Consider the following 27853-nt stretch of genomic DNA (forward strand, 5'->3'; position numbering starts at 1 on the left):
ATTTATTTATTTTTTAATAAAAGATTTTATTTATTTACTTGACAAGGAGAGAAATTTCAAGTAGACAGAGAGGCAGGCAGAGAGGAGGGGGAAGCAGGCTCCCTGCTGAGCAGAGAGCCTGATGCAAGGCTCGATCCCAGGACCCTGAGATCCTGACCTGAGCTGAAGGCAGAGGCTCAAAATATTGCTTCTCTTCCTTTCTGTCTTTCTTCTCCTTCTGATATTCCCATTACATGGATGTTTGTCATTGTTCCACAATGCTTGGATATTCTATTCTGTCTCATCCAGTCTTTTTCTCTTGGCTTTCTAGTTTTAGAAGTTCCTATTGTTGAATGTTCAAGGTCACAGGTGACTTTTCTCAGCTGTGTCCAGCCTGCTAGTGGGCCCAGCCAGAGCATTCATCACTTCTGTTGCAGCGTTTTTGATTTCTGGCATTTCTTTTTCATTTTTTCTCAGAATTTCCATGTCTCTGCTTATATGACCATCTGTTGTTTCATGTTGACTACTTGTGGGTGTTTCCTTTCCCCCCAGGTAGGTTGGGATCCGATAAAACCCGAGCCCGCTAGGCTCAGGTAAAACAGTTTCTCCTGAGGGTGGGCCTGGTTATGAATGGAGTGCTCTGGGGGCGCCTGGGTGGCTCAGTGGGTTGAATGTCTGCCTTTGGCTCAACTCATGATCTCAGGGTCCTGCGATCAAGCCCTGCATGGGGCTCCCTGCTCAGTGGGGAGTCTGCTTCTCCCTCGTCCTTCTCCCCTGTTGTGCACACCTGCTCACTCGCTCTCTCTCTCTCTCTCTCAAATAAAAAAATAAAATCTTAAAAAAAAAAAAAACCGGAGATCTCTGATATATTTCAAAATGGCTTTTTCCCTTTACCTCCAAAAGCACAAGGGGATTTTTCTCTGATATCCATGGTGTGGACCAGGTCAAACTAATGGGGCAAAAGTCACAAAAGTGGGGATCCCTTGTGACCAGGGCCCCATGGAGTTTTGAACTCTTAGACCTGTCCACACTGAATCTCCAGCCATCCATCAGTTGCAGGTTTTCCTATCCTGGTACTAATTCCCTCAGAGATTTCTACTCCTCTCCAGGCTCTGTTTTGAGGATGAAATGGGAGAGCCTTTCTTGGGTATCTGTCAAAAGTCCTGAAACTTGTGGTGCAGTCAAGGGAGGAGAGATGGGTTCCTTTAGGACCTTTAGGACCTGGACATGGGCAAGGTCGGTCCTGATGGGAAAGGGAGGGACAGGGCAGCCTGGGGCAGAGGTAAGTCTGAAGAGAGGTGGGAAGAATTTTGCCCCCTCGGAACATTTACCAGATTGTTCACCTCCCTTCCACCATGCAGGAGGCACAGAGGAAAGCATGGTTGACTCCTCTTCAGAGAGGTCTTCCCTGACCACTGATCTAAAGTGGCCTGCCGGCCCTGTCTTTCATCTCCCTGTAGCATCTCGTACTACTTAGCATGAGCTGGTGTATTTCTTTCTTAGGGCTCCTTGTCCATCTGCCCCCACTAGAGCAAGAGCCCTGTGGAGCCCGACCCTTGCCACACTAACTCCAGGACCAATGTTTGTTGGATGACTGAATGAAAGGCCTAAGGCTGAGAACCAGGTCCTCATCTTGACCTGGCACCCTGGAGACTCCACTCTCGGGGGAGGGGAGCTTCTGGCTGGACAGGCTCCAAGCCTCCAGGTCCCTCCTCCTGGGGAGCCGGGCCTGACTGGCCCACCATCTGAGCACTCACCAGTGATGATGGCAAAGTCAGCCTCCACGTCACAGGCGATCACATCCCCATTTCGTATGTGTCTCTTCACAGCCTCCTTGACTTTGCCCATCCCAAGCTCATTGCCCCCATCACCAATCCCTAAAGGGAAGAAGAACCAAGTCAGTCCATGTACAGGATCCGACAGAATTGGGGAGGACGGTTTGGGGGCAGGGGAGCCCCTTCGCATGTGCTGTGTTGCCTCAGGAAGGGGAAAAGGATGGGCTCGGGGTCTATTTTCAGACAACCAGGAGATGTACTTCTCCTTCAGGTCTTCTAGAGGCTTCTTTAGGTAAAAGTGAGTTGAAGTTTGGAATTCACCAGCATGCGGCCATGTCCCCTACTGAGTCTCACTCCCTAGTCACAGATAGGGACCCCTATGGTGGTGCTACCAGGCCCATGGGAGAAGCAGGTGTGGCTTTCCTCAACTTTTGAGTGGCTCCTGTTCAGGGATGGGCTACAAGGTCATGAGCCCCATCTGTGTGGTGGTGAACAGGTAGAGATGGTTAAGCTCAATTCTGCCATTTGCTTTAAAGGTTTCTGGTGAAAGAGGATGAAATACAGGTGTGTCAATTCATCTTCGTCTATGCTAGAGGGGTGCCCAGTGCCCTGGGAAGTAGCTGAATCAGGACTATGTACCACAGGGGGAGCTGGTTGGCTGGTGAAAGAGACCCCATCTAAAGGCGGAAGAGGCATCCAAGGGTTTGTTAATTCGTGTAATAAATGCTAGAACAAACATGCTACAATAAATCAGTGTTCAAAATTATTTAACTCTTTGGTGAATGGTGTTGAAGATAGGGATTGGATAAAAATAAAAACCAGGGTTCCCACCTCACGGCACACGGTGAAAATAATGTAACCAACCCCGCAACCTGCTGCCGTCTCGGGTGGTGCTAGAGGACCACCATTGGTCCTGTGTCCTGCTGTTTCTGGAGGATTCTGTGGGTCAGAGGTCAGCAGGGAGACAGTTGTCGCTGCCTCAAGGTAACAGCTCCCCCAGGCACTGGACTGAGGCATGGTTGCATGGCTGTTTCTGTGTGGATTTCTACAGAGGCCTAGAACGCGTGCAAAAAATCCAGCTGAGGCCACATTCATCGTGAGGTGGTGGACGGGGACGAGAGCTCCCCACCTCGAGCACTGGAGACCTGAACACAGCCGAAAGAATCAGACGGTCTCAATGGCCTGGTGCCTCAGGTCCACACCCTGAGGACTTCTCTCTTCATCAGACTAAGACAGACTGACACACATCCTTTTCTAGGCCCACGGCAGCGACAGAATGAAGGGAAACCATGACAAAGCTAGCATTGGTGTTTGTCTACGTCTGTCTCTGGTCTTTCGTACTTCATGAATTTTGTCTTGTTTGCTCCCCAGGTCAGTCCTGCCCGGGCCTTGTTTTCTTCACCTGAGGGCACTCCCGGGGTCTCTGAGAGGGGCGGGAGCTGGGTGCGAAGTGGCAGGTCAGTATTATGTCCGTGACAAGCCAGCAGCCTGCGGAAACTGAGGAACGGGGTGTCGATGGAACAGAGGAGAGGAAAGACAGGGATGGTCCTACAGGCCAGGGGACCGTGGGGACCACAGGAGAAGCCTGGGCTCCTGAGGATAAAAGGAGGCTCCAGAGGTCCACAGAGGGAGCAGTTTGAAGGCACAGCCAGCTCGACTTGCTTCCTCTGCAGTCTTGGGGGCAGCCTTGGGGGGATCAGCAAAGATTGGGGGTCCATTTGGCTGGGGAAGAACAGCACCTTCGGATCCTGATCTCCCCGTTGACTTGGGGACCCCTTCCTTCCCCACTCTGGGCATTCCTTCCCCCAGCCCTCAAGTCCTTGGCCTGTCCAGCCCAGAGAGGCAGGAAGCTGAAGCCAAGTGTGCTGTGGGTACCACACCCAAGGCCTCTTCTGGGAAAGACCAGGCGCTTTGCAGAAATTTTCTACTCAACCAGGAAGACTTTCATTGTCTCATCAAAAACCTCAAAGCCAAAGGTGACTAATGAGTCCGGGAACCACTCTGAAGTGTCTGAACAAAGAGACCAATTAAACACAGAATGAGAAACTTGCCTTCATTACCCGAGGGTCTATACTCACCCCCAGGGGAGGAACGCTGCTCTGGGAGTTGTGTCAAGCCTTTCAGAAATTCATTAAGGCAACAGGATTCCATGAAAAACATGTCGGAAGGGATTCTGGGAGTCTGGACTCCTAAATTCTACCCGCATCACTAATGGGCTAGGTGACCTCGAGGAACCTCCCTGGGCCTCATTTTTGAACACTCTGCCTGTCTTATCTACCTTCCAGGGTTTTAAAGAAGCTTCGACAGCATATGGATGTGAAACCTTTTTGAAGACCATATAGTTCTGTACAAACACAAGTGGTCACATTACTATATCATTAGCAGTCAAAATATTGTACTAATCACCTGTTTAAGTCATATTAGAAATGAGTGCCCTGAGAAGATGAAACAGTATACGTGGTAACTGTGTCCTGTATGACTGATAGTATATACCCTGTGTCAATTTTATTATTGTTATTATTTGATTATCAGTTTTAATATTTTAGAGCTGGGCCAGTAGACGTGCTCGATTAAGCATCATTTCCCTTTCTTGCTTGTGGGAATGTTGGATTTCTAAGTGATGGTGTCTTTATCATCTAAACTGGCCATAATAAACATGCTGGGGCAGAAAGCTACAGTCCCCATAGAACTCCTTCCTGTCACTCTATAGTGTTCTATAGTCAGTAAAAAGGCAGTTAGCGCTGACACATTCTTGCTGAATTCTCAGTGCTCCCTGCTTACCGGTTGATGAGATTCCAGGAATCTTCCATGATGCCAGGAAAAGGTCATCAATGGGGTCAACCAAGTGCTTGATGTTCATCTTCCTGGCGTTGTAGTAATTGCCATCGGCAGCCCTTCCTGCACGCTCGATTGCCACCAGATGGTCGAATCTGCCAGGAAGCAAGGACATGGGGGCCTTATGGGAGGGTGGCTGCCTGGCTGGGTCATGTGTTTGTGTGAAGGACCCTTGCATCTTTTCTCTGTTTCCTTCACTCCTACAGAATTTGGCTTAGCCTTTAGGTCTAACTGCTAGGGCTTATACTGGGGGCTTGTCTATCAGATTATTTAGAAAAATATCATCAGAATCTTGGGGCACCCGGGTGACTCGGTTTGTTGAGCATCCGACTCTTGATTTTGACTGAGGTCTGATCTCAGGGTTGTGAGCTCGAGCCCCGCGTTGGGCTCCAGGCTCTGCTCAGTCTGTTTGAGATTCTCTCTCTCTACCTCCGCCCCTCCCCACCGCACATGTGCACACGTGCACGCGCACTCTCTCTCAAATACACAAATAAAATCTTTTAAAAAATGAAAATATCATCAGAATCTTTAACAGTTCATTAGAGTCAGAGGCTGTGGAACCAGGAAGGCTGATGGTCAGGGTCACGTACTGGACGCTGCCGGTGTCCTGGCCCGATCTCCACCAGCTGGTGGGTGCCAGCACCCGGAGGTCTAAGCATTGTCCGCTCTTGGTGCACCACTCACTGCCTTCTCCCAGGATCTTGTTCCATTTACGTACACAGACAGACTTAAAGAGTTGAAATGGAAGACAAATGAATCTAATGCAAGACCGAGATTAGATAGGCGGCATAGACAGTGACAGCAGGCTTGTGGGGTGTGGAATCAGATGGTGTAGGCTCCTGTCCAGACTCTCACACTCCTGGCCTTGGCCAAGTGCTTAGCCTCTCTGACCCACGTTTGCTACATCTGAAGACCTGACCATAGGGCCAGTCTCATACAGTGGTGAAAGGAACCTCCCTGGGCCTCACTGTAGGACACTGAATTATCGACTTCACAGGGTTTCAAAGAGGCTTCAACAATATAATGGAGAAAACACATGAGAGGTACTTTGCAGACAGGCCCGTACCTACTCAGTGCACGGTAAATGTGGTCTTGGTGGCTGTTATCATTATCAGGAGGAATCTTGTCTTGATAAACCAACTTATGAAAATTGCACCTTTATGGCTCTCTAAATCCCCCACAATGGAATTCTTTATTTTTTGTAAGATTGATTAACTTATTTTAGAGAGCGAGAGATCAACTAAGATCAGTATGTTCTCTGTCCGTCAGAGGGTGAGGGAGAGAGAGAGAGAGAGAATTTCAAGCAGGGATCCCTGCTGAGAATGGAGTCTGAAGCTGGGCTTGATCTCATGACCCTGAGATTGTGACCTGAGCTGAAATGAAGAGTCAGGTGCTTAACTGACTGAGCCACCCAGGTGCCCCATGATGGAGTTCTTTAAAATCTTTGCTGTGGAAAACCGTGTGGCTGTTCCTCAAAAAATGTGAAATAGAATCACCACAGGGTCCAGGGATTGCATGTCTGGGTGCGCACCCCAAAGTACTGAAAGCAGGATCTCAAAGAGATGCTGGGACCCTCTTGTTCACAGCAGCATTATTCACACTAGATGACAGGGACAAACAGAGGGACAGAGAGGCAGACTGTGGCATGCACATACAAGGGAATATTGTCCAGCCTTACAAAGAAAGGAAATACTAACAGACGCCGCAACGTGGAGGAATCTTGAGGATAATGCGCAAACTGAAATAAGCCCGTCACCGAAGGACAAATACCGGATGGTCTCACTCTTATGAAGGACACCAGCAGTCGATTCACAGAGACAGAAGGCAGGGGCTGGGGTCCCGGGGGAAAGGACAGTCGCTGTTTAACGGGTACAGCATTCTCATTTGGGAAGATGAAAATGTTCTGGAGATGGACAGTGGGAATGGCTGCACACCGGTGCAAGTCGACCTTGATGTCACTGAACTGCGTGCTTAAAATGGTAACATTTATGTTATGTATATTTTACCTTAATAAAAAAAAATCTAAACTCTGAGTGCCTGGCTATGGCCCCCGTTGTGTAGAATGTGGTGACATCATAGATGCTTGGGATCAGGCCACTGAGAAGGTTTTAGAACGGAATCCTGAGACTACATGCCTGGGGCTGAAAAAAAGCAGCCACTGAGAAGCAGAGTCAACAGGAGGAAGGAGACTTGACCTTGAATTTCCCCTAGACCTATATCCATGGTGATGAAAAGCCTGTTTGGAACAGGACCTCCAACTAAGATCAGTATGTTCTCTGTCCGTCAGGGAGAACACCACTTCTGGACCTTCCCTCCAGGAGAATGTCAGTTATATACCTTATGGGTGGATTGATTTTTTTTTTTTTTTTTCAGGCCAGCAGGAACCATTTAGCTACAGTGGGAAGGAATGCACTCCTGGGAAGCCGGCTGCCTGAGAAGAGTTAACACATCTTCTCCAAAGACAGCACACGCCTCTCTCGCCACAATAATCTGATCTGTCTGGCCCCTCGCCTCCGCTCAGCGAACAGAGCAGCACCTGTGTTAAGAGGCATCGGGGATCCCACCCAAGAGAATTTTCTAGCTCCTCCCTGAAGATCCAGAGCTCTGTGTACATGTCAACCATCTGGAGAATAGAAACATCTCTAATAGGAACCACACGTTTTTGCAGTTTTAAATAGCATATGGGACCCACAATTGAACTTTGTCTTGGTGACTTGTGGTCATCGTTATGATCATCAATTCTGCTGTGAGCTGCAGAACAGCACACACGCCAGGCCTATGGAAGCAGTGTTTTTAAGCTCTAAATGGACACTTATTAGTGGGTTGTGAAATAAATTGATTAAGCTAGGTTGACATTTCCAGAAAAGTAAAACAGAACACTGTAGAATAGACTAGAACAGACTGGGGTAGAAAGCGTCAGAATAAATTGCACATAGCAAGGGCGAAGGCTGTTTTCTGAACCTTTGTTTTAGTTGTGCATATGTGTATGCGTGTGTGTGTACACGCGTGTGCATACCAGTTTACAGCGCAAAAGGTATTACTGTTGTCAAAAAAGTTTAAAAAACACTATTAAAAAGATAAGATCTGAAACACAACCTACATACAATAAAGATGTATTTTCCAAAATATCTGATCACAACACACAGTAAAAAACACACCCACTTGCACAAAATGTCACGACAGCGAACTTACCGTCACCACACAGGACGGACGATGGTATGTCTGCTTCTCATTCTTCTTGCGAACGTGCCGGTGACCCCACCAAAATGACTCCCTGTTCTCTAAGGGGTCATGACCCTGTTTGACCCATGCTAGGTTTTGGTTCTTGTAACTTTGCTCTCTTCTCCATCTATGGACATGCCATCTCTCAGGGAGCTGCTATGCCCAGAGATGCCGTGAGAAGCCCCCAGGACACCCTGAAACTCAGAAGCCTGTCCCATTAGACCCCCTGGGCTCATGGCGCCATTCTTCCTGGAGTCATGAAAGTGACCCATCGCCAGCTTACACGGGGATGGGACACACGTACCTCGGTGACTTGGGGTCCCCATCTTTGCAGAGAAATGCTTGAGCAGCTCCCGCTGATTCACCTTGGAAAGTTAGCAAGGGGACTGCTGTCTTCAGAACACCTTGAAAATAAAGGCAAAGGACGAATACGTCAGCCCTGGTGTTGCATTTTGGGCATTCATGGTGGCTTTTCAAAAGCTTCTTTGGAAAATGTCACTATCATTACGGAGCTGCACCTACCTGTCGAATATTTTGTTAGGAAACCTGAGACCTCAGCCCAAGAATATTTGCTTACTTTTAGTCCTGAGTAAACCCTAGGGTTGGCGGATTATGTGACCCTGAGGGGCGTGGAATTGGGCTATTTCACCACTCTCGGGGCAAGCAAATATGCTGCCTGTAGATAGTCCACGAGACCCCCTGCACAGAGGCCTATTCTGGCTCACTGCCATCGTGAGTGCCAGGGACACGTGGTGCCCATGGTGACGGGGAGCTGGCCCTCCGCTAAGCACGGGACATGCATGCTCTCACTTAATTGTCACAACAATTCTCTGTGATAAGAACCATTATTAAGCCCATTTTACAGAATAGGAAAACGGAGGCTCAGAGGTGCTACATAAATTGGGTGAAGCCAAGACCGGAAGTCAGGGTCCCAACCCCAGAACACTCCCAAGTTCTCATCTGCTCTCCTCCCTCCCTGCACACCTTCAGGGAAGTTCCGGAACAACAGTGGAGAGGTCCCAGCGGCTGGGTGTGGAACTGGCTACTGGTATTGCAGTGATTGCCAGAGTGAATTTGACTCTCAAAAGCAGCACCTTCCCTAATTGCACTAACAGTACATATTAACATAGAATACGTGGGAAGCACACACAGACCCCAGATTAAAGTAAGAGTGACTTGGTTTTTATGAAGGCATCCACTTCCTAGCAGTTGGGGGTAGAAGGCTTGTGCATTCCCGGGCCCAGGATGAGGTCTCCATGCAGATGGTTAACAGTGGGCCTGTGACAGGGACGGACACAGCACTTATAGTTCCCCTGGTTCTACAGGACCTTCCCATCCCCGCCGCCCCGCTCTGTGGCCCACAGCCCAACAGGCACCCCGTCTACGTTAAAACCATGGACTTGAGTTATAAATGCTGCTTCTCACCCCCGCTTCACAATGGGGCTGCCCCAAGCCCTTCGGGAGCTGCCACCGCCTCCCCAGTGAGTGGAGACAGAATCATTATCAGAGACCCTGAGGGGCCCCCCATGTGACTCCCTCCAACCACCCGCTGTCTCAGGGGGAAAGGCAAGGGGAGAACAGTCAGTCCATCAAGGGATACTCACCGAGCACATTCTACAAGGGACAAGCGGGGGATTGGGGCTGGGCTGGGGGCGTGGTCACAATATGAAAGACGCAGCCCCTTTCTGTGCTGGGAGGGGCAGCCTGGTGACCTGGCAAGGGGACTGACCACCTCCAAACAACATTCCCAGCTGTGTGACCTTGGACAAGCCACAGAGACTCCCTTAGCTGGGTTTCCTCCTCTGCAAAATGGGGTTAGTCATGTGTCCCCCGACCCAGGATTGCTGTGGATGCGATGGTGTGAGCTGGGGGTCTGGCATGTAGTAGGTGCTAAGTTAAGGCTGGTGCGTTCTTCCTTCCTGACATCGGATCATGGATACAGGATACTGGTAAGAAGGGGCACCGGGGAGCCAAACAGGGCAGGGAACATAACATACCCCTCAGGGGGCACACACAGAAAGAGCCTCGGCAAAGGAACGTTGGCAAGATGGGAACCCGCACCTGAGCTGCAAAGAATCCATTTATCCATTTGGTCCATTGAGGCCCAAGATAGGGAAGAAATGACTAAGCTTTTTCTTCTTTAAACATGTGCAGCCTCTGGTTATAAGAGGAACTGAACTAATTTTCATTAAAAGGCCACATCTCTTTCCCTTTCTTCGTCCACATGTCACAAAGGTTCTGCAAAATTGAATAGAGCAGATGCCGCCTTCGAAACCACCCCATGGGTGAGCCCCAGTTCTGAGCTCCCGGGCAGCGGGAGCCCCTGAGCCAGGCCAGCCGGTGAGCTGCGAGGGCAGACCTGCTTCTGGGAAAGTGGACAGCTAAAAATATCCAAGCCGCTTGTCAGATGGGGGAGGCTGCTGAGGCTGCTGGCAGCGGCTGGCCGCAGCGCTGTGGCCCGTGCCTCCTCCTTGTTCACCATACCATCCTTCAGTTTCCCCTGGTCCTCCGTGCAGTTCCTTCCCAGCCTCGCTGGCTGGCTCCCTCTCTCCTCCTTGACCTTTCAATGTGGAGCGTTCCAGGGTATAATCCTGGGACCTTCTCTCTGTCTCTTTTTCTCTAGGTGATCTCACTCTGTGTCTGGACTTAAAAGGCCATCAATATGCCATCAACATGCCAACTGGTCTCCAATTTATCTTTCCAGCCCAGACGGCTCTCCTGAACTTGACTTGTAGATCTGTCTACTTGACGTCTCCACTGATGTGGGTCCCCTGCCGCCGCACCATCTCCATCACCCTCCCTGACCTGCGGAGGCCTCCTCTTCTCCCATCTCACCCCTGCATCCAATCCACCCAGAATCATGACCTTACGTTCAAAACAGAGACAGGGCTGTCTACTTCTCGAAACCTCCACCCACACCATTTGTCTGTTTAGGGTTCTCTGAAACCAGAGTCTGACCCAAAGACTTGGGTGCAGGCGGCTTATTTGGAAGATGATCCCAGGAGGCAGGTAATGGGCAGAAAGTGAGGGCGGGAAGGAGGAAAGCCCAACAGGAGGGAATGGGCACATTCGAGGTCACTGCTCTAGGCAATGGGGTCCCAGTTCCGCAAAGACCTGCCTGTCTCTGAGAGGTTGAGGGGTTCCCAGAAGCATCAGTCCCCTTACTAGTGGACTGAATGGGTTTGCACAGCTTTGAAGAAAACCTGAAAACACCAGCTTGCCATGGGGTCTGGTCAGGTCCGTGTGGTGCCCCAGGTGGTCATTCCAGCGGTGGCTGAAGTCACTGGGGACCAAAGAGATGGGCACCCCAAGCCATCTCATCTCCTTGCAGGGACCTGTCCAGTTTCTACCCTTGTCGCTACAGCTACCTGGGTGATGGTGATTCTTTAAAGCTGAAGCCAGAATGTGGCCCTTCTCTGCTCAGTGCCCTTCTAGGGCCCCCCTCCCACCTGGAATAAAAGCCCAGTTGCTCCCAGGTCCCTGGAGGCCCTTCCAGGCTGCCCTATGACCCTTCTGTCCTCCCTTCTGGCTTCTCTTGTCCTCATGTGTACCAGGCCACTCAGCTGGCCGGTAGCCCTTTCTTAAACCTACCAGGACTCCCAGACTGCCCGGCTTCTGCTTTGGCCATGGTCACAGACTGGGGCCTCTTCCTTCAGCAACTTCACAGTCTTGGCTCCGCTGTCACCCTGTCCACGAGGCCTTCCCTGACCATCCTGTTTAGAACCGCAGCCTACCACTTGGGCTGCCTGTCCCTATCCCCTTATCCTGGCCTGCTCCCCCACCCCCAGCATTACACCTGCTTATGGACCACACACTTCCCTTTATCCCCATGTGGTTTGCCGCCCGCCACACTCCCCTGGGATGCGCTTGCCCATGAGGGCAGGACGGTGTCAGTCTTAGCCATCGATGGCTCTCAACATCCTACGACAGTGCCTGGCACAGAGTAGGTGTTCCGTACACATTTGTTGTGTGACATGGCTTCTGTGTGCTCAGATACAGCCTTTGGGAAGCTTCCAATGTCACGGTGCTATAGGGCATGCCTTACTGGGGTTGAAAGTCCATTGAGAGGCTAAGATGGAAAGATGTGTTTCTAAAGAACGCATTTTCTGGACACTGAGACAGGCAGTGGGAAGTAGGTTAGAGCAGCAGGCTCTCCAGATGCCCCGACAACCCTTGTAGAAAGAGGAGAGCTGAAGAGCGTCCTCTCACAGGGCCCCCCAGACCGATCCTGACCCGGGACCGGAGCAGCACGGCCTCACGTCAGCGTCCCTGCGGTCATGCACCTGTGTGCTCCAAGAACCTGGGCAGCTGCTCAGCTGGCCCAGCAGGGGCGCGGAGGGGGGCACTGCCATCTCTGCTCTTGACTCCTCCTACCTGGGGGGGCCGGGCTGGCCTGGGTTGCTGAGTTCCCTGCAGGTCACACAGGGGAGGGAGCAGGTGCACAGTGGGACCCTGGGCTCCAGAGCCTGCAGGACCCAGGTTCAAACTTGAGCTCACCAATCCCACCCAGGGAACTCGCCTGCCCCTCTCAGAGACTCAGCGTCTTCATCTGTAAAATGGGGCTAATGCTGCTGATACCAGAGAGGTTTCAAACAGGAAGGAAAACGCCCCCTGTCCGGTGCATGGCCCTGAGCTGGGAGCCTGGCAGGAACTGCACACGCAGTGGTCCCCCCTCCCTCCCACACCCTCTGCCCCCGAAGGCCCATTTGGAAGAAACTGACTGTCCTTCTTTCACTCCTTACCTTGCTCAACAGCCTCTTCCACAAGCTTCTCGAACAAACTCAAGGCTCTCAGGTCAACAATCATGGAGACCCCCTTCCCCAAGGCCTGCAGGAAGGCGGCGAGGGCCACGGCTCCCGGTGGCCCGTCCGTCTCTTCCGGGGGCTGGTGGTTGAAGTGTGTGGGGAAGCCAGTGGTGACGAGCACGGAGCGGGCGTGGGACAGTGACAGGGAGGCTCGCAGCAGCTCATCTCTCCCGAGCAGGTGTCTGATGCCCCGCTGGCCTAAAATTTGTTAAAGATCCATTTATTCACTTCAGAGAAAGGGGGAGGACAGAGGAAGAGAGAGAGAAGCAGACTCCACACTACGCGGGGAGCCCAGCGCGGGGCTCGATCTCACGACCCTGAGATCACGACCTGAGCTGAAACCAAGAGTCAGTGACCCAGCTGACTGAGCCACCCAGAAGCTCCGTTATTTTCTTTTTAAAAGTCGTACAATAACGTCGTGTGTTTTACGTAGAAACTTACACGTCAGGAGCAGTTTGGTTTTTTATTTACTCTTGTTTCTGGAGAGGATTTGAGGGGAGGTGGCAGAGATGGCTAGCTGTTCCCCAGAATGTCTTTTCCACCCCTCCCGGTCACGAAGGGGAGCCCGCCCTTGGCCGCCCAGGAGCTCTTGCAGTTAGGGGTTCCAGTCTTCCACCAGCCTAGGCTCTCTCTGCTGCATCCGGAGAGCAGTCAAAGGGACCAGGAGAGGAAGTCATAGGTGCCCCTCTGGGCCTGCCACCCCTGCCCCTGCCTTCTTCTCTTCCAGACTGCTGGGGTGTTGACAGCCAGCACCTCCTGAGGGTCACAGAGCATCAGGGCAAAGATTCTGGCTGCAGCAGGTCCCCCTTCCTGCTGAACCCTAATACTTACCACAGAAGGCCTGCCCTGGACGGTTGCGTGAGAGGGACACACTCGTACTGTATTTGAGGAAAGCATCTAGGGGTTAATCTGTTATCGCGGTCTAGCAGACTCTAACTAACACAGGACTGTCGACGGAGAGCAATGGGACTGCCCTAGTAGGGAAGTGACCAGATGAAGGCCTCCGACAAGGACTTGGGTGCAAGTATTTTTATGGAAAGTGAGCCCAGGAAGTCAGAAGATGGAGGAAGTGTGAAGACGGGGAGAAGAGGTCCTGCAGAATGAATGTATAAGTGACAACTCAACCGGAAAGGCAACTGGGGCTTTGGTCCCGATGGAGCTGCTCTAGGAAACTGTGGGGTTCACACCTCAGGGCTCTTCGGCCAGAGGACGGGGGACCGAGCATTGATGCACCTGTTCCCGTCCCCTGCTGGGTGTGGGGGAGACAGGCAGGCCACCAGCAGCATCTGCTCTAACGTCCTCCAGCGGCTGCCAACCTGGTCCCAGCTGGGCAGCACAGCCCCCCAGGGCCCATCACGTATCACTGTGGCCCTGTCCATACTCCGGTCACCTCAGAGCATATCTGTGCCCGGTGAAGGCAGGATGTGACTCAGAATTTCCCCCTGGCTGTGGCTGAGTTGACAGGTAGACCGAAGGATGTGGCCAGAGGGTGTCAGCTTCCCCTTGAGGTGCCGGGAGAACACAAAAGGACACAGAGTTGGGGTTCCTGTTGTAAAGAGACAGTTCCAGACTTGGAATCTAGAAACTTAACATTCAAGCCCAGAGCAGCTGTGTGACCTTGACCTCGTCCCTGGATTGCTCTGGGTCTCCGTGTTCTTACATGGAGCATGGGTGGGGTGGGGGTGGGGGTTCCAGGTGCAGGAAAGCTGCCGGAAAGGGCTCTCTGCATGCCTTCAGTGGGAGTGGAGACAGGAGCCCCTGTCTGGAGGGTCATCAGTACTCCGATTTGTACGTTCCACTCCGAGTCGTACTTTCCAGCCGTTCGCATCTAGGAATTTAACCTGATAAAGTGATCGCGGGGAGGTCCACACATGTGGTCATTGCAGCCTTGACTATGGTGTCAAATGATGGATGTTAATAAAAATGGTGGGATGCTTGCAAAATGGAATTCTATGCGAACCTTAAAAAGGATGTTGTAGAAGATTAATGACATGGAAGGATGTTCACAATATATTAAAAAAGGAAATATATATTTTTTTCTCAGCCTTACAGATTTAGGACTGAAGAAAAAGACTTTAGGGGCAAATATTGAACTGTGGGTGAATTGTGAGGGGCTTCTGCTTATTTTCACAGCCTCTTTACGTTCATATATTTTCTGATATTTCTACAACCAACGTGAATGGCTGTCCGTGGAAGGGGAGAAGTATAACACCGTACAAGAAAAAAAATCAGAATGTAACCTCTTTCATAGGATGGGGTAAACCTCAAAAGAGAGAGGAGGAGGAGGAGAGAGAGAACTTGGTCAAATTTAGGGCAGTCAATGATTTCATCACTTGTGATGGTTGTAGCATGAAGTCCAACATCATCACTATGAACTCTGTGTTCCTTCTTGTTCTCAGGCACCTCAAATGCAAGCCAACATCCTCTCAAAAATGACTGAGCAGCTCTCTTATTAAGCCCAGTGAGCAATGCTCAGTATAATGCCATTAATCTTATTTTGTGCTTATTTAATATGGCAGGACTCAAAGCATCTCTTGTTCTTGAGGCTCGACGATGCTCCGTAATCTACAGTATTGGCGTTTCTGGGCCATCGTGAATCTGCCCTTCCCTTACTCATGCTGCAAACCTAGACCCCATCTGCATAAGCCCCAAGGGGGGGTTCTGTGGATGACCTCCCGGGTCATTTTAATTCAGCTGGGATGCCCCGGGTCTGCCGTAAATTTACTTCCCACTTACTTTTTCATCTGAGCTAATGGCAGAGTTAATAATTCTTCTTCCCTCACAACCTTTGTGCTGGATGGAAGGGCTGTCAGCCTGGGTAAGAATGTTCGTGAGGGAGAAAGGATTGCAAAAATTTAGAAAAATATACCCACCCAGGAGCTCAGCTATGTAAGAGGCTCTGTACACCCAGCCATGAGCTTCCATCTTTATGGGTGCGTGTGTCCCAAAAGAGGAATCGGGGGGCGGGGTAGGCATAGATCCCGAATTTACTGGGGGTTTACATGCAAAAGAAACCAGACTCTCTGCCAAAAGAACGAATGAATGGACAACCTAACAGACAAAACATCCAAAAGCTAGGCTTTGTAGTTCTGAAGGAGGTTTTGCTACTGCAGACCTTTGGTCCCAAGCCGAAGGGAGAGAGCAGACATTTTTAAGGCAGTTCTGCATTGTTCAGTTCTGGCCGTGATCTTCGTTCACACAAAAATACACCCAGCTTGGTGGCACTGTGGCTCCGCCCAGGTGCGGTTCTCTGTCCCAGTGTCACTGTCATCAGCTCTGTCTGGGTGCTGGGACTCTGACCAGGAGGCTCGAGCTCTCTGGGCTGACCTCCCTGCTCTGCTTCCCACAGGGACTGGCCCGGTGGTAATACCATGCAAACCCAGATTCCAATTTCTCTAGTACTTATTGGTCGTGGACCTTGGAGTCAGTGGGCGCGGATTCAACGTCTGCTCCCACCATGTACCAGGTCTGTGGACTTGGGCAAGTTTCTTGACCCTGTACGCCTCCGTCTCCTCGTCTGTTAAAGGCAGTTAGTCATAGTGGCCTCACAGGGTCCGCGGAGGAATTGAAGATGAAACTTCCTAAAGCTTTTAGCAAATGCCTGGCCCATGGTAAAACTCAGTAGATGATAGCTATCATTCTTATTTCCTATCACACCCCCCAAAAGGGAGGTCTAGGTGTTATTTCTCCTCTGATGAGAAACTGAGGCAGAGAGGGGCGGGGAAGGCTGCACCTTCATTCTCTCTGGAGCCTTTGCGGGCAAATGGATCGTTTCCGTGCCCACCAGCGCCCTCTGCTGGCCGGCTTGGATAAGACATGCGGCTCTTCCACGACCATGGAGTGGTCAACTTGCTGGTGGCCAACTTCCTCCTAACTGGAACCAGAAGACCCCTAGTGGATTCCATCTCTAGAAGCCGGCACAGAAGGGCTTCTGGCAAGTCACAGAAGGGCTGTCCTTGGTCTGAGACGCAATGCACAATATTGATTGCAAAGTCTTGTGAAGCTGTTCCCTGCAAGGTCCTGCCCCACCAGCATCCCCAGGAGAGCGGGGATCCAGCTCCCTGTCCCAACCTCTGCTGCCCAGCATAAAAAAATGTATTCCACATCCAACCCCAGGGCAATGGTGCAAAAGGAGATTGGGGACACAAGGATGACTTCACTTAAACGGTGGCAGTTGGTGACTTAAGAACTTTACTATGCCCTTTTTTCTTACCAACCCAGTCCCAATGTAATTGCGATGGCAATGTGCCCAGCTAATAACCTCGCCTTCCAAACTCCCTCTTATGTTTAGTGTTGAAAAGCTGGGGGAAAAACATAAATAAAAACCCAAAAATTATTCACAATTGAACTACCCAGAGATCATCAACGTCCGGATTTTGGTCCATTTACTTCTTTTGGGGATTCATATGCGCTCTAAGCATTTAGAAAAATCACACCATGGGAATGCACAATAGAGGCAAAGAGAGTTTAGGCAGCTGACCCTTGTAAATGAAGGTGGAGGCAGAGGGGAAAGAGGACTCAAGAAAATACCTTAATCATTCCCAAGGAATTTTTTAAAGAGTTTGGATTCTAAATACCTTGAAGCCTTGTTATAACATTGGTTTTTGAGGTTCGTGCTTTAGAATGACCTTACAGGTGGAAACAACTCTCATTGGATGAAGTCTCAATCTTCATAATTTAATGAAAAATGTTATAGTTATTGCATGACATTAAGGCTATGCCTGCTTTCTTGATAAAATATCAATCTCTTCTCTTTGATAGTGTTAGCTAAATAAAGAGGAATATATTCTTCTCTTTAAAAAAAAATTCAGCAGGGGGTTTGCATGTGGCCTTTTTCCCTGACCCTTACGCCAGTGATGAATTTCTCCAGGTCATTAAGGTGAGAACGCTTTGTTTCTTACCTGGGTCTATGGCAATTATAGCCTCTAGCTCTCTAATCTTCTGAACAGCTGAAGCCGATGCCATGCTGTAGTGCAAGGGATCTTGGGAAATGCGATGGACCTCTGGAATTCCCTCATGGGTAAGACAATGGGCTGGAGCTTCTGTATCCTTCAGGTTGGTCATGACGGTGCAGCCTGGTGCACTGGTGAAAGCCAGCGGGGTCTCTAAAACACACAACAGGAGGGACTGAGCCTGCTCACGTCATCAAATTCAGTCCATTCTCATCTAGCCCACGGTTGATGGGCAAGATGGTGCCGGGCATCAATGCTGCCAACGACGTTCCTCACACGGCTTGTTGCACCAAATCAGAAAAACCAGCTGATGACTAAATCAAGCCCCACTTACACAGGTGCTTCCAGTGTTTAGGAAAGGGAAGATGAGCTGAGTGTGGGAAAAGAGGGAGGGACCACCACAGCTCTAGATAGGGCTCTAGGAATTTCCATCAGTTGAAACCCAGGGGTATCAGTACTTACTGAACGCTTTCAGATGCATGAGGACACCTTTCTGGACTTTGTTAATAAATAGCTGTCTCTGAACGTAGCATCTGTTTTTCCCACAGCACTTTTACCTTGTTTGCTAATTTCATTCTTTAAAAAACTCTCCCGTACTAAATTCCGGGCAATGTGAAACACTCGAGTGTCGTTATTAAGAACGTGGTTTTCGTGTGCCAAACAGAGAGATGAGACTTGATCCTCTCTAAGCCTGTTTCCTCAACTATAAAATAATGATAATGCTTCAGGTGTCTGTTGTTAGAGCTAAACTGGAAAACGCACATAGAAGCGTTTTTCACAACGTGGTTCAGAGTCAGCCCTCGGTAAATGAAGGTTTGTGTGACTGTGTCTCCATGTCCTTTTGCCTGGCCCATTAGGGGCTTCATATTTACAATACTTAATTTACACCATCTGCTTTCTTCAGTGTCATTATTATCCTTGGGTACGTTAACCCCACTCAGCTGTGTGCTCCCAAAGACGAGGACCGTTGTTTACTGATCTCAGAACATCACAGAGTACCTTGCACAGAAAAGGGGCTCCGTGTGAATTGGTGTGAATTGAATAAGTAACAATGCCATGAATGTCACCGAAAACAGTAACATTTTTTTTTCAAATTCAACAGAAAGCCAAGTGAACACTTCAGAAGGAAAATCTACTGATAACTGCACGAAGCATTCTAACTTAATTTTTAGAGAGGCAAGAATTAAGGATTTTGATGAATGCGATCACTGTTTTGCTGTGTTTTGGACAGCATCTAAAACTGGTCATTCTAATGCCAGGTACACACCAGGTTAGTCAGCTTCAAGTGTGACACAGGCTTTTGCCCCATCAGCTGTGAGGTCAGTAATGTAGCAACTGATCTATCACCAAGAGAAGTTTATTTTCTTTATTTCTTATTTTAAAGATATTTATTTATTTATTTATTTATTTGATAGACAGAGAGATCACAAGCAGGCAGAAGGCAGGCAGAGAGAGAGGGGGAAGCAGGCTCCCCGCTGAGCAGAGAGCCCGATGTGACGCTTGATCCCAGGACCCTGAGATCATGACCTGAGCCGAAGGCAGAGGCCTAAACCACTGAGCCACCCAGGAGCCCCTTTATTTCTTATTTTAAAAAAGATTTTATTTATTTATTTGAGAGAGAGAGAGACAGAGACAGAGAGCATGAGCACGGGGAGAGGAAGAGGGAGAAACAGAAGCAGACTCTCTGCTGAGCTGGGAGCCTGATCCCAGGACGCTGAGATCATGACCTGAGCCGAAGGCAGACGCTTCACCAACTGAGACAGCCTGGCCCCCACTAATAGAAGTTTAAATAATAGAAGTTTAGGGGCGCCTGGGTGGCTCAGTGGGTTAAAGCCTCTGCCTTCAGCTCGGGTCATGATCCCAGGGTCCTGGGATCGAGCCTCACATCGGGCTCTCTGCTCAGCGGGGAGCCTGCTTCCCCCTCTCTCTCTGCCTGCCTCTCTTCCTACTTGTGATCTCTGTCGGTCAAATAAATAAATAAAAATCTTAGAAAAAAATAATAGAAGTTTAAATATTACGTAGAGGTTTGAACAAGATTTTTTAAAAAGATTTATTTATTTTTAGAGAGAGAGAGCACTAGTGGGGGGAGAAGCAGAGGGAGAGGGGGAGAGAGAGAGAGAGAGAGAGAGAGAGAGAAGCAGACTCCCTGCTGAGCTCAGAGCCCAATCTCACAACCTTGAGATTATGATCTGAGCAGAAATCAAGAGTTGGATGCCCAACCGACTGAGCCACCCAGGCGTCCCAGCATGATTTTTATAAAACTATTCAGGGTTGTACCTAAGCCAATGATGTCATTTGGCCTCAGTTACAAAGCAGTTGTGCTATTTCAAGCCAGAGCTAATGCCTGCAGTTTGCCGGCATGCCCGCGGCAGTGAGCGCTCTTCTGCAGCCCATCCCCCATGGCTGGTGCAGAAGATTTGTGACGCCATCGTGCTGGACCATATTTACCACCCATGTGTGGGTGTGTGAACACACATGAGCACACGCACACTCGGAAATGACCACAAACTCCCTGATAACGGCATCTTTGTGTTTCCAAGATCTGGGTCCCTGCCTGACACATAGCAGGTGTCCAATACATTTAATGTTAAATAAACAAAGGAACAGGGAGACCTGGGCGGCTCAGTCGGTTAAGTGTCTGCCTTCAGCTCAGGTCATGATCCCAGGGTTGTTGGATCGAGTCCCGCCTCGGGCTCCCTGCTCAGTGGGCAGTCTGCTTCTCTCTCTCCCTCTGCTCCTCCCTCTGCTTGTGCGCTCTCTCTCTCTCTCTGTGTCAAATAAATAAAGTCCTTTAAAAAAATAAACAAATGAATAGAATTCCATGGGTCTTGCATTTATGCCTCATTGCCATATTAGAAGTAATCTTCTTTTATCGTGAGACCATTCTGATGGCTAAACTTATATGAATGCTTTAAAAAATAATAATAATAATAAAGTAACATTAAATTCTGTGATTTGTCATGCACGTGTGGCTGACCTGGCTAGAATTTTCTGGTGTCTACGAAATGGGCTGCCATAGTTATTCTTAACGTTTCTAGCACTTCCCTACCTTACAGCAAGCTAGTTAGGGCGCCCTCGTGTGTCTCTTTGTTGTAATATCACCCTATGTCTTTGAAAAAAACCAATGGACAGTATTCCTTTAAAATGCAGAGGTCCCCTCCCCCACCTTATAAAGATACGTTCCAAGACCCCGGTCGACAAGAAACAGTGCATAGCACTGAACCCTGTATAGATTATGTTTTATTCCTTTCTGTACATCCCTAGGATGAATTTTAATTTGTACATTAGGCCCAGTAAGAGATTAACAGCAATAACTAATAATAAATAGAACAATTAGAAAATATACTATAATAAAAGTGTTGTGAATGTGGTCTCCCTTTCTAAAAATACCTTACTGTACTGTCCTCACCCTTCTTCTGTGACAACGTGAGATGAAAACATAACCACACGACTCGAGGAAGAGAGGGGAGTGCAGTAGGCATGCGTCATAACCTGAGGCCACTATGACCCTCTGATTCATCAGAAGGATGGTCATCTGCTTCTTGACTGCAGCTGATTGCAAGTAACAAACCTCAGGAAATGGAACTGTGGGGAAGGGGGGACCTTGCACCCTGCAAATACTACGTGAAATAGGATGTTTAGTGTCGCTGTTGGCCTTCGCTCTTATTTTCAAAGCCCTACAAACCTTCAGAATGTCTCAGAAAGTCAAGCTAAACATTGATCTTTCTGCAGGTGGAAATATATCTCATCAAAACATACAAGCTGCTGATGAGACCCAGCCCTGGGAGAGTTGTATGTTTTATGTTTTGTTTTGTGACCCAGTTTCCTAAGCCACTGCACAGCAACCCTGCGCTTCCAAGAGCTGGAGACCCAGCCATTTCCACCCTGGGTCATAGTCACAGCCCCCTTCAACCCCGACATACTGCAGCTGCTGACGGCTTCAAGACTGGTCATCTGAGAAGGCCAGAACACCGGGACGTCCCCTGGCTGACACACCACAGGGTCCCCGTAGTCAGGTTTGGAAAGATCTTTGATTCCCAACCATTCTGCAAATGGAAAAAGAAAATGAATTCCTGCAGGTCCTGCCCTCGCAGTTCATATCCAGATTGAACACATTGAATAGTTTATGTTTCTTTCTCCCAGAGAAACTCTAATCATCGGATTGCCGTCGATGGTACCAGAGAAAAGAATTCGGGACCTTAAGGACCCAGGATCCTGGCTAAGTTCTAGTGCATTCTGAGTAGTACAGTTTCAGAACATGGATCTCAGACACCTGCTGTGATTGCTGGAGGAGCCCGGGGTGCACTCAGCCCGACACTCCGTGCAGATTGCTAAGCCAAACCAGTATTTGTGAGCTGGCATTTATCTTGGCACAGGCTACCGGTCACATAACACAGACATAAGCTCTGTCGCTTGACTACCAACAACACCGTCCCTACCCGTGGCCCGGCATCAGAAGGTTGACGAGGACAGCAAAGATGGGTATGTTGGACCCAACCCAGCTCCACTAATGAGAAAACAAGTCAAGGATTCAGCAATATACTTTGCTTTGGCTGGTCCTGAGATCTTTCTATGAGGGAGGTGGCCAGGGCTGACTGTATCATTGCAGAACGCAGGCTTTGTGTGATTCTGAAGTCCAGGTACACCGAGCTCTGTCACCTGAGACCCAATCCCAAGTTTTCATCAGGCTCTCTGAGAACCACAAAGAGACCTAGACGCCGCCAAGCTGGGATTTTCTCTCTCGCTCTCAGACCGAGTTAATACACGGGGGATCAGTTCAAGTTAACAATTGGAACAAAGCCCTCCTCTGCCCAAATATGATACTGAACAACAGCCCAAATTAGAGGTGGCTCAGAGCTCAAGTTCCAGGACCAATAGCTCAGCTGCCGTCCTCTGCCACCGGCTCCTCCCACCCCAGGTTCACCTGAAGTTCACAGGAGACAGTGGGTGAGGCTGGCTCTTCTGGCCAGGGTGGCACTTTCAGACCTGAGGGGCCCCTGTAAACCCAGCCCTCCTGCTGTGGCGGGAGTTCCGCCTTGTCCAGGACCCCCAGGAACTCTGGGGAGGAGGAGGACAAGCCAGAGGAGTTCAGGAACACAGCAAGTTCCCGTCTTCTCAGGCTGAAGTTCATGGATGGCCGTCAGAATCATGAAGGACAGTGGACACTCACCTGGGTCGCCGATATGAATAGGTTGTCCCTTATTTCCCATGGAGCAGCTGGCCTGCACCAGCCTTTCCAGCTTGTCCTCGGGGATGGGCCTCATTGTGACCACCAGGGGGCAGCAAAAGCCAGCCATGGAGGCACAAGGCACGGTTGTCTGAAAAGAAATCGAGGAAAAGGGCAACTTGGCTCAAATGGGGACTAACACAACACTTAAAAAAAAAAAAAAAGAAATCAAGGAAAAGATGTTGGAAAACAGAGATGACCCAGATGGAGACCCTGAGCACCGAGTTCAGGGCCACTGAATGAAGGAGGGAGTCCAAGTAGCTAGTATAAAAATGCAGCTTCTGCTTTCATGTGACATAGAAATGAGAAAGGCTGCTGGTAGGGATTGGTTTGAAACAGAGAACCTTCACATTGTCTGTGCTGTGGATCCTTCTGGTAGCGTGGTGCAGCTAGGGACCCCCACTCCGAGTAAAGGTTTTGATTGCATAAGAGGAAATGGATAGGTTTACAAAGGAAACCAGTTATATTGCAAATGTGCTTAACAAATTATGAAAAAGTGTGATAGAGAGATACGCATGCTTCATTAACAGCTTAAGGAACAAGCTGGCAGAGGTACCGATATGAATATGAAGCAGTGGCTAGCATATAGGATATTTCTGAGCTCTCAGGAAGAACTGCTGTGGGACATGAAAGTATCTGGGCATCTGAGCATAAGGGGTCCTTTGGGAAGCCAGGGTCACAGGATCTGCTGATGCAACAGTGGCATGTTGCCCGCGTTTGGAATGGAAGGAAATGCTCAGTCTCCGTGTGAGGCTAGGAATAGCAAAATGTAATTTTTTGCATCTAATTCCATGGGCCTCTGAATTTTCTCCATGGACTTCAGGAGGCCCGTGGACCACAGGTGAAGACCTCCAGGAGAGGCAGAGGCAGAGCAACCCAAGGGACAAGGATCTCGCAGGAGGCGCTGGGGTCTGCTTTTCCTCCTGAGTCCACACAGGGGACTGTAGGTCTGTGCCCAGACCCTACTGAGCCCTGCCTCCCTCCTCCTGCCTTGGGATGACCTGCCGGCCTTTCTCTGGTGGTGGTATTTTCTCCCTTGAGTGGTTTCTGGTCGCTGCAGTGGGGCTTACGAAAGATTTAGGACATGGCCAGGATGATGACCGCTGGGACAGTCTTGGCTGCTTCCCGAAGGGCTTGCTGTTGGCGCTGAGGGGGGAAATAGGCCACCGGCAAACACACCACTTCAGCATACAACTATTCTGAATTCAAGCTACCTGGGAAAATGCCAGTGCAAGAAGAACACGCTGACACCCTGCCCACCGAAAAGCAAGAAATAAATGTCCCACATGAAGGCGCCCGCCCTGCACCAGGAGGGTAGAAGGCATCCTTGTCTCCAGCGGTGGGACATCCAAGCCGCGAGAGCTCTCTCAACAACCTTGGGACTTCCTGGCTGGTTTACTACCCCAAGCCCAAACTTCTCTGTCTTGTCAATCCTTCCCAAACCCACTCTTTGTCTGAACGGCACAAAAGCCACCTGCTTTGGTCACTTCTTGGAGCCTCACCCCTTTGGGGCTCCTGCAGGTCTGACACTAAACTTGTTCTTCTCCTGTTGATCCATGTTAGGTCACTTTAAGTAGTAGACCAGCCGAAGGACCTCGAAGGGAAGAAGGGGCCGCTTTCCCTCCCCTGCAGCACGCTGGCTGTGTCTGCCCGGTTGGTGTGTGAATCACAGCACTTGGGAAGGGACGCAGGTCAGGGACTTTCACAGGGGACAAGCCGAGTTCCCCTCAGGGCCAATACTGAATCCAGGAGGGCTGGCGGGCCTTTGTGGATAGAGCCCTGGGCCAGACGCGACCGTGCTGAACCGAAGCCCATGGCTAGGTGCAAGGTCATGGGAAAAGGACGGCTCTGCTGAGCACAGACTAGGGGCAGTGATGAGCACTCGGTGCCAAGCATCCCTTCCTCGTGTTACACGCCCGCTGGTGACATTTACAGATAAGAGCTGGGGTCCTGGGTTCCAGGCTGGTTTGGGGAGGCAGGCAAGTCCTTGACCCTCTCCGGGCTTTCAGCTCCTCATCTAAATGAAAGGCTGAGCGTGGGTGTCTGCTACACATGGCCATGTGTTTGGGGGGGGGGGAGGACAGACTGTGCCCAGGACCCCTGCCCCCACTCCCGTAGCTGCACTTCTGCCCCCCGCCCTCCCCTGCCTGTGAAAACCACTGAGGCACACACTTCACACATGAACATTGCTTCTCAGGGCACCTGGGTGGCTCAGTTGGTTAAACATCCAACTCTTGGTTTCAGCTTAGGTGGTGATCCTGCGGTCACGGGATCGAGCCCCGCATCGGGCTCTGCACTCCGTGTGGCATCTACTTCACAGTCTCTCTCCCTCTCCTTCCCGCTCACTCTTTCTCTCTCGCTCTCAAATAAACCAGTAAATAAAATCTTTTTTTAAAAAAAAAGAGAGAATAAAATTGCTTCTCCTCGGACGCAGCTCAGGCCTCCCTGGCAGGAGCCCCCACCGGGCCAGTTTTAGTCGGTGCCCGGGAGCCCAGGACAACATCTGTAGCCCAAGGTCTCCACAGAGACACCCGCAGCCGACTGTCCCTCCAGCACGGTGGCCCCTCGGACTTCACACAGATGTCCTGGGAGGGGTCAGTGGCCTGAGGGAATCTGTTTTTCTCTCCTTGACAACCAGGGGCCGGGAGAGAAGCTCAGAACACACAGCAGGGGGGTGACCCCCAACAGCAACAGCATGAGGGTCTTGAGAGGCGACCACCGGGGGCCACCAGGGGCCACCATGGGCCGAGAAACCCAGCCCGGCCGCCAACGGGCTGGCCTAGGCTCTGCCACAAATCCTCGGGCCTTTCACGGGCCAGGCACGCTCTCCCCGATCCCGGCAAGGATTTTGGAGCTGAGGAGGATTTTTCAAAAAGCTACTGACATGCTCTGAGTTAAAGGAGACAGACAAAACTCCAAACGGGTTCGGCGTACAGGGCAGCAATGACCTGTCTGTAAGGGCTCGACTCCTGGGCCCAAGGCCACACGGGGCGCTCACAGTGATCCCACGGCGGCAGGGGAGAGGCTGGACATCCCATTCCCCAGCTGAGGGCGCGAGCTCGGAGAGGCTGCACACCTAGGAAGTGGCTGAGCTGGGGCCACGTGGGTCCCTTCTCTCCCGCGTCAGCGTTCTCTCCCCGCCACGAGAAAACACAAGGGGACCCACCTGTTCAGGTCATCCTGCCCCTTGTCGATTGCGCCCTTACCTTGTAGGCCCCCGCGGGGCCGTGGCCTGGGGAGTCTCTTCTGGGGAGCCCCACCTTCTCCAGGGCTGCTTCCGGGGAGAAGCTGCAGTCCAAGCAGAAAGCCACCATGTCCTTCAGGAGCTCCCTGTGTTCCTCCAGCGAGGTCAGGCTGCCCGTGCAGGCACCGAACTCGTACTTCTGGAACTGGGGATGGCCCGTCCTGGGGACACAAGGGAAGGCTCACAGTCCCCAGACTCAAGATGGCCCCCGACCGTGCATTGCTTAAACGGATGAGGGAGAATGAAGAGGATGTCTGGAACTGAAATTCTGGGCACCTTGCTGGCATCCTTCAAATCATGCCAGACTGGAAGCTATTAAATCAGCGTGCGTGTAATGTACTCCTGCTCCCACCCCATTGTATTTCCTATAACCTCTGCCCAGGACCAACCATACCAGAAAGGAAGAAAAGATGGCGGCCGGCCTCTCTGCCACTGAGGCGGGGCCAGCTGACCAAAGGGACAGAGGACACGTGTCTCAGGAAGTTTCCAGGGCTAGCAGTGGGTGAGGCCTTTCTCTTCCCTTAAAGAAACTTCCGTAGAGTTGTTAAAAGCCTATTTTTCATTCACTCCAAAATCGTTTGCTGAGCCATTCCTTCATGCCAGGCACAAGCCAGGTGATGGGACCATAGTGATGGAGAGGACATCGGCCCAGCCCCTAAGAAGCTTGCTATCCTACATTGTCAGCAGAGAACACTTGCAACACAGAGCAGCGAGTGGTAACAGTCCAGGTAGAGAAGTGACTCAGAGAAGGGAGAAATCTGTTCTCTCCCACAAAGGCGGTGGTGACGGAGCTGGGTCCTGAAGGATGAATAGGAGTTCGCCAGTCGGACAAGGAGGAAAGCTCGTCCTAGGCAGAGCGGGCAGTATGGGAAGAGCAGGAGGCCTCACACATGTGACGCATCAGGGGATGGTCTGCTCTAGGAGTTCCTGAGATGACAGCAGAAGGGGTGCGAGGGAAAAACATAAGGAGCTGACCTCGGGTCCAGGGTGGGTCTCTGAGGGACCCTCCCACCCCACGGTCCACAAAATGATAAAAGCAGAATGTTCTTGAGAAGCTTTCTCTCTGGGGAGAGGACTGGGGATGGCCGGAGTGTCAGGGGTGGGGAAGAACACGGAGCCGGGGCCAAGTCACTACAGGCCTTTTAAAGATTTTGTTAGAGAGTGAGAGTGAGCGAGCGCACACGTGTGTGAGCAGGGAGAGGGAGAGAGGGAGAAAAACAGACTCCCTGCAGATCGCAGGCCCGACACGGGCTCAATCTCACAACCCTGAGATCATGACCTGAGCTGAAATCAAGAGTCAGACGCTCAACCGACTGAGTCCCCTCCCCCAGCCGCCCCACACAGGTCTTGCCATCAGGCTAAGATGCAAGGCACGGGAAGGCACTGAAGATTTGAAGTGGGAGAGTCAGGCGACCAGATGTCGCATTGGGAAAAGTCGCTCTGGTGGGCGAGTAGAAGCCAGAGAAGATGGGGGCCTGAGCCGGGGCGGTGGGAGCATGGGCGGCTCCCTACGATGCTACTGTGGAAGCCGTCCGCGGGACCGTGAAGCCGTATGTTCTATTCCTGAGTCTGGGGGGACACACTGCCCAGGGTCAGCAATGGCTGTCTCCAGGGATGGCCCCTACGAGTGTTTCTGTCTTCTTCCGCAGGCTGTGCCGACGGTTTCTGGCCTGGGTCATGAAGGGGGTGGGTGACAGTGTCAGCAATTCCGCAGCCAGTGCGGGACTTTCTGGGTGGTCCCCAAGATTCTTCCCGGAGCAGGGGCAGAGGACGGGAATGGGGTAGGGATGGGAATGGAGGGGAGGACAGCTCGT

At 50.8% G+C, this 27853-nt stretch overlaps 1 protein-coding gene across 3 annotated transcripts in view; it reads right to left on the bottom strand.

Annotated features, from left to right (window-relative positions):
* The window catches only part of DGLUCY (D-glutamate cyclase), a 75488-nt gene that overhangs the window by 11614 nt on the left and 36021 nt on the right, over positions 1-27853 (bottom strand). For all 3 annotated transcript variants that reach the window (XM_032344666.1, XM_032344667.1, XM_032344668.1), the window contains 8 exons: positions 26002-26200; positions 22739-22886; positions 21492-21614; positions 17518-17721; positions 12554-12814; positions 8116-8215; positions 4536-4684; positions 1737-1856 (listed from right to left, as the gene is read on the bottom strand). In XM_032344666.1, the coding sequence (XP_032200557.1) occupies positions 1737-1856; positions 4536-4684; positions 8116-8215; positions 12554-12814; positions 17518-17721; positions 21492-21614; positions 22739-22886; positions 26002-26200 (1304 nt within the window). The remainder of the gene's footprint in view (positions 1-1736; positions 1857-4535; positions 4685-8115; positions 8216-12553; positions 12815-17517; positions 17722-21491; positions 21615-22738; positions 22887-26001; positions 26201-27853) is intronic.

The sequence above is a fragment of the Mustela erminea genome, chromosome 5 (assembly GCF_009829155.1).
Source record: "Mustela erminea isolate mMusErm1 chromosome 5, mMusErm1.Pri, whole genome shotgun sequence".
NCBI classification, from domain to species: Eukaryota; Metazoa; Chordata; class Mammalia; order Carnivora; family Mustelidae; genus Mustela; species Mustela erminea.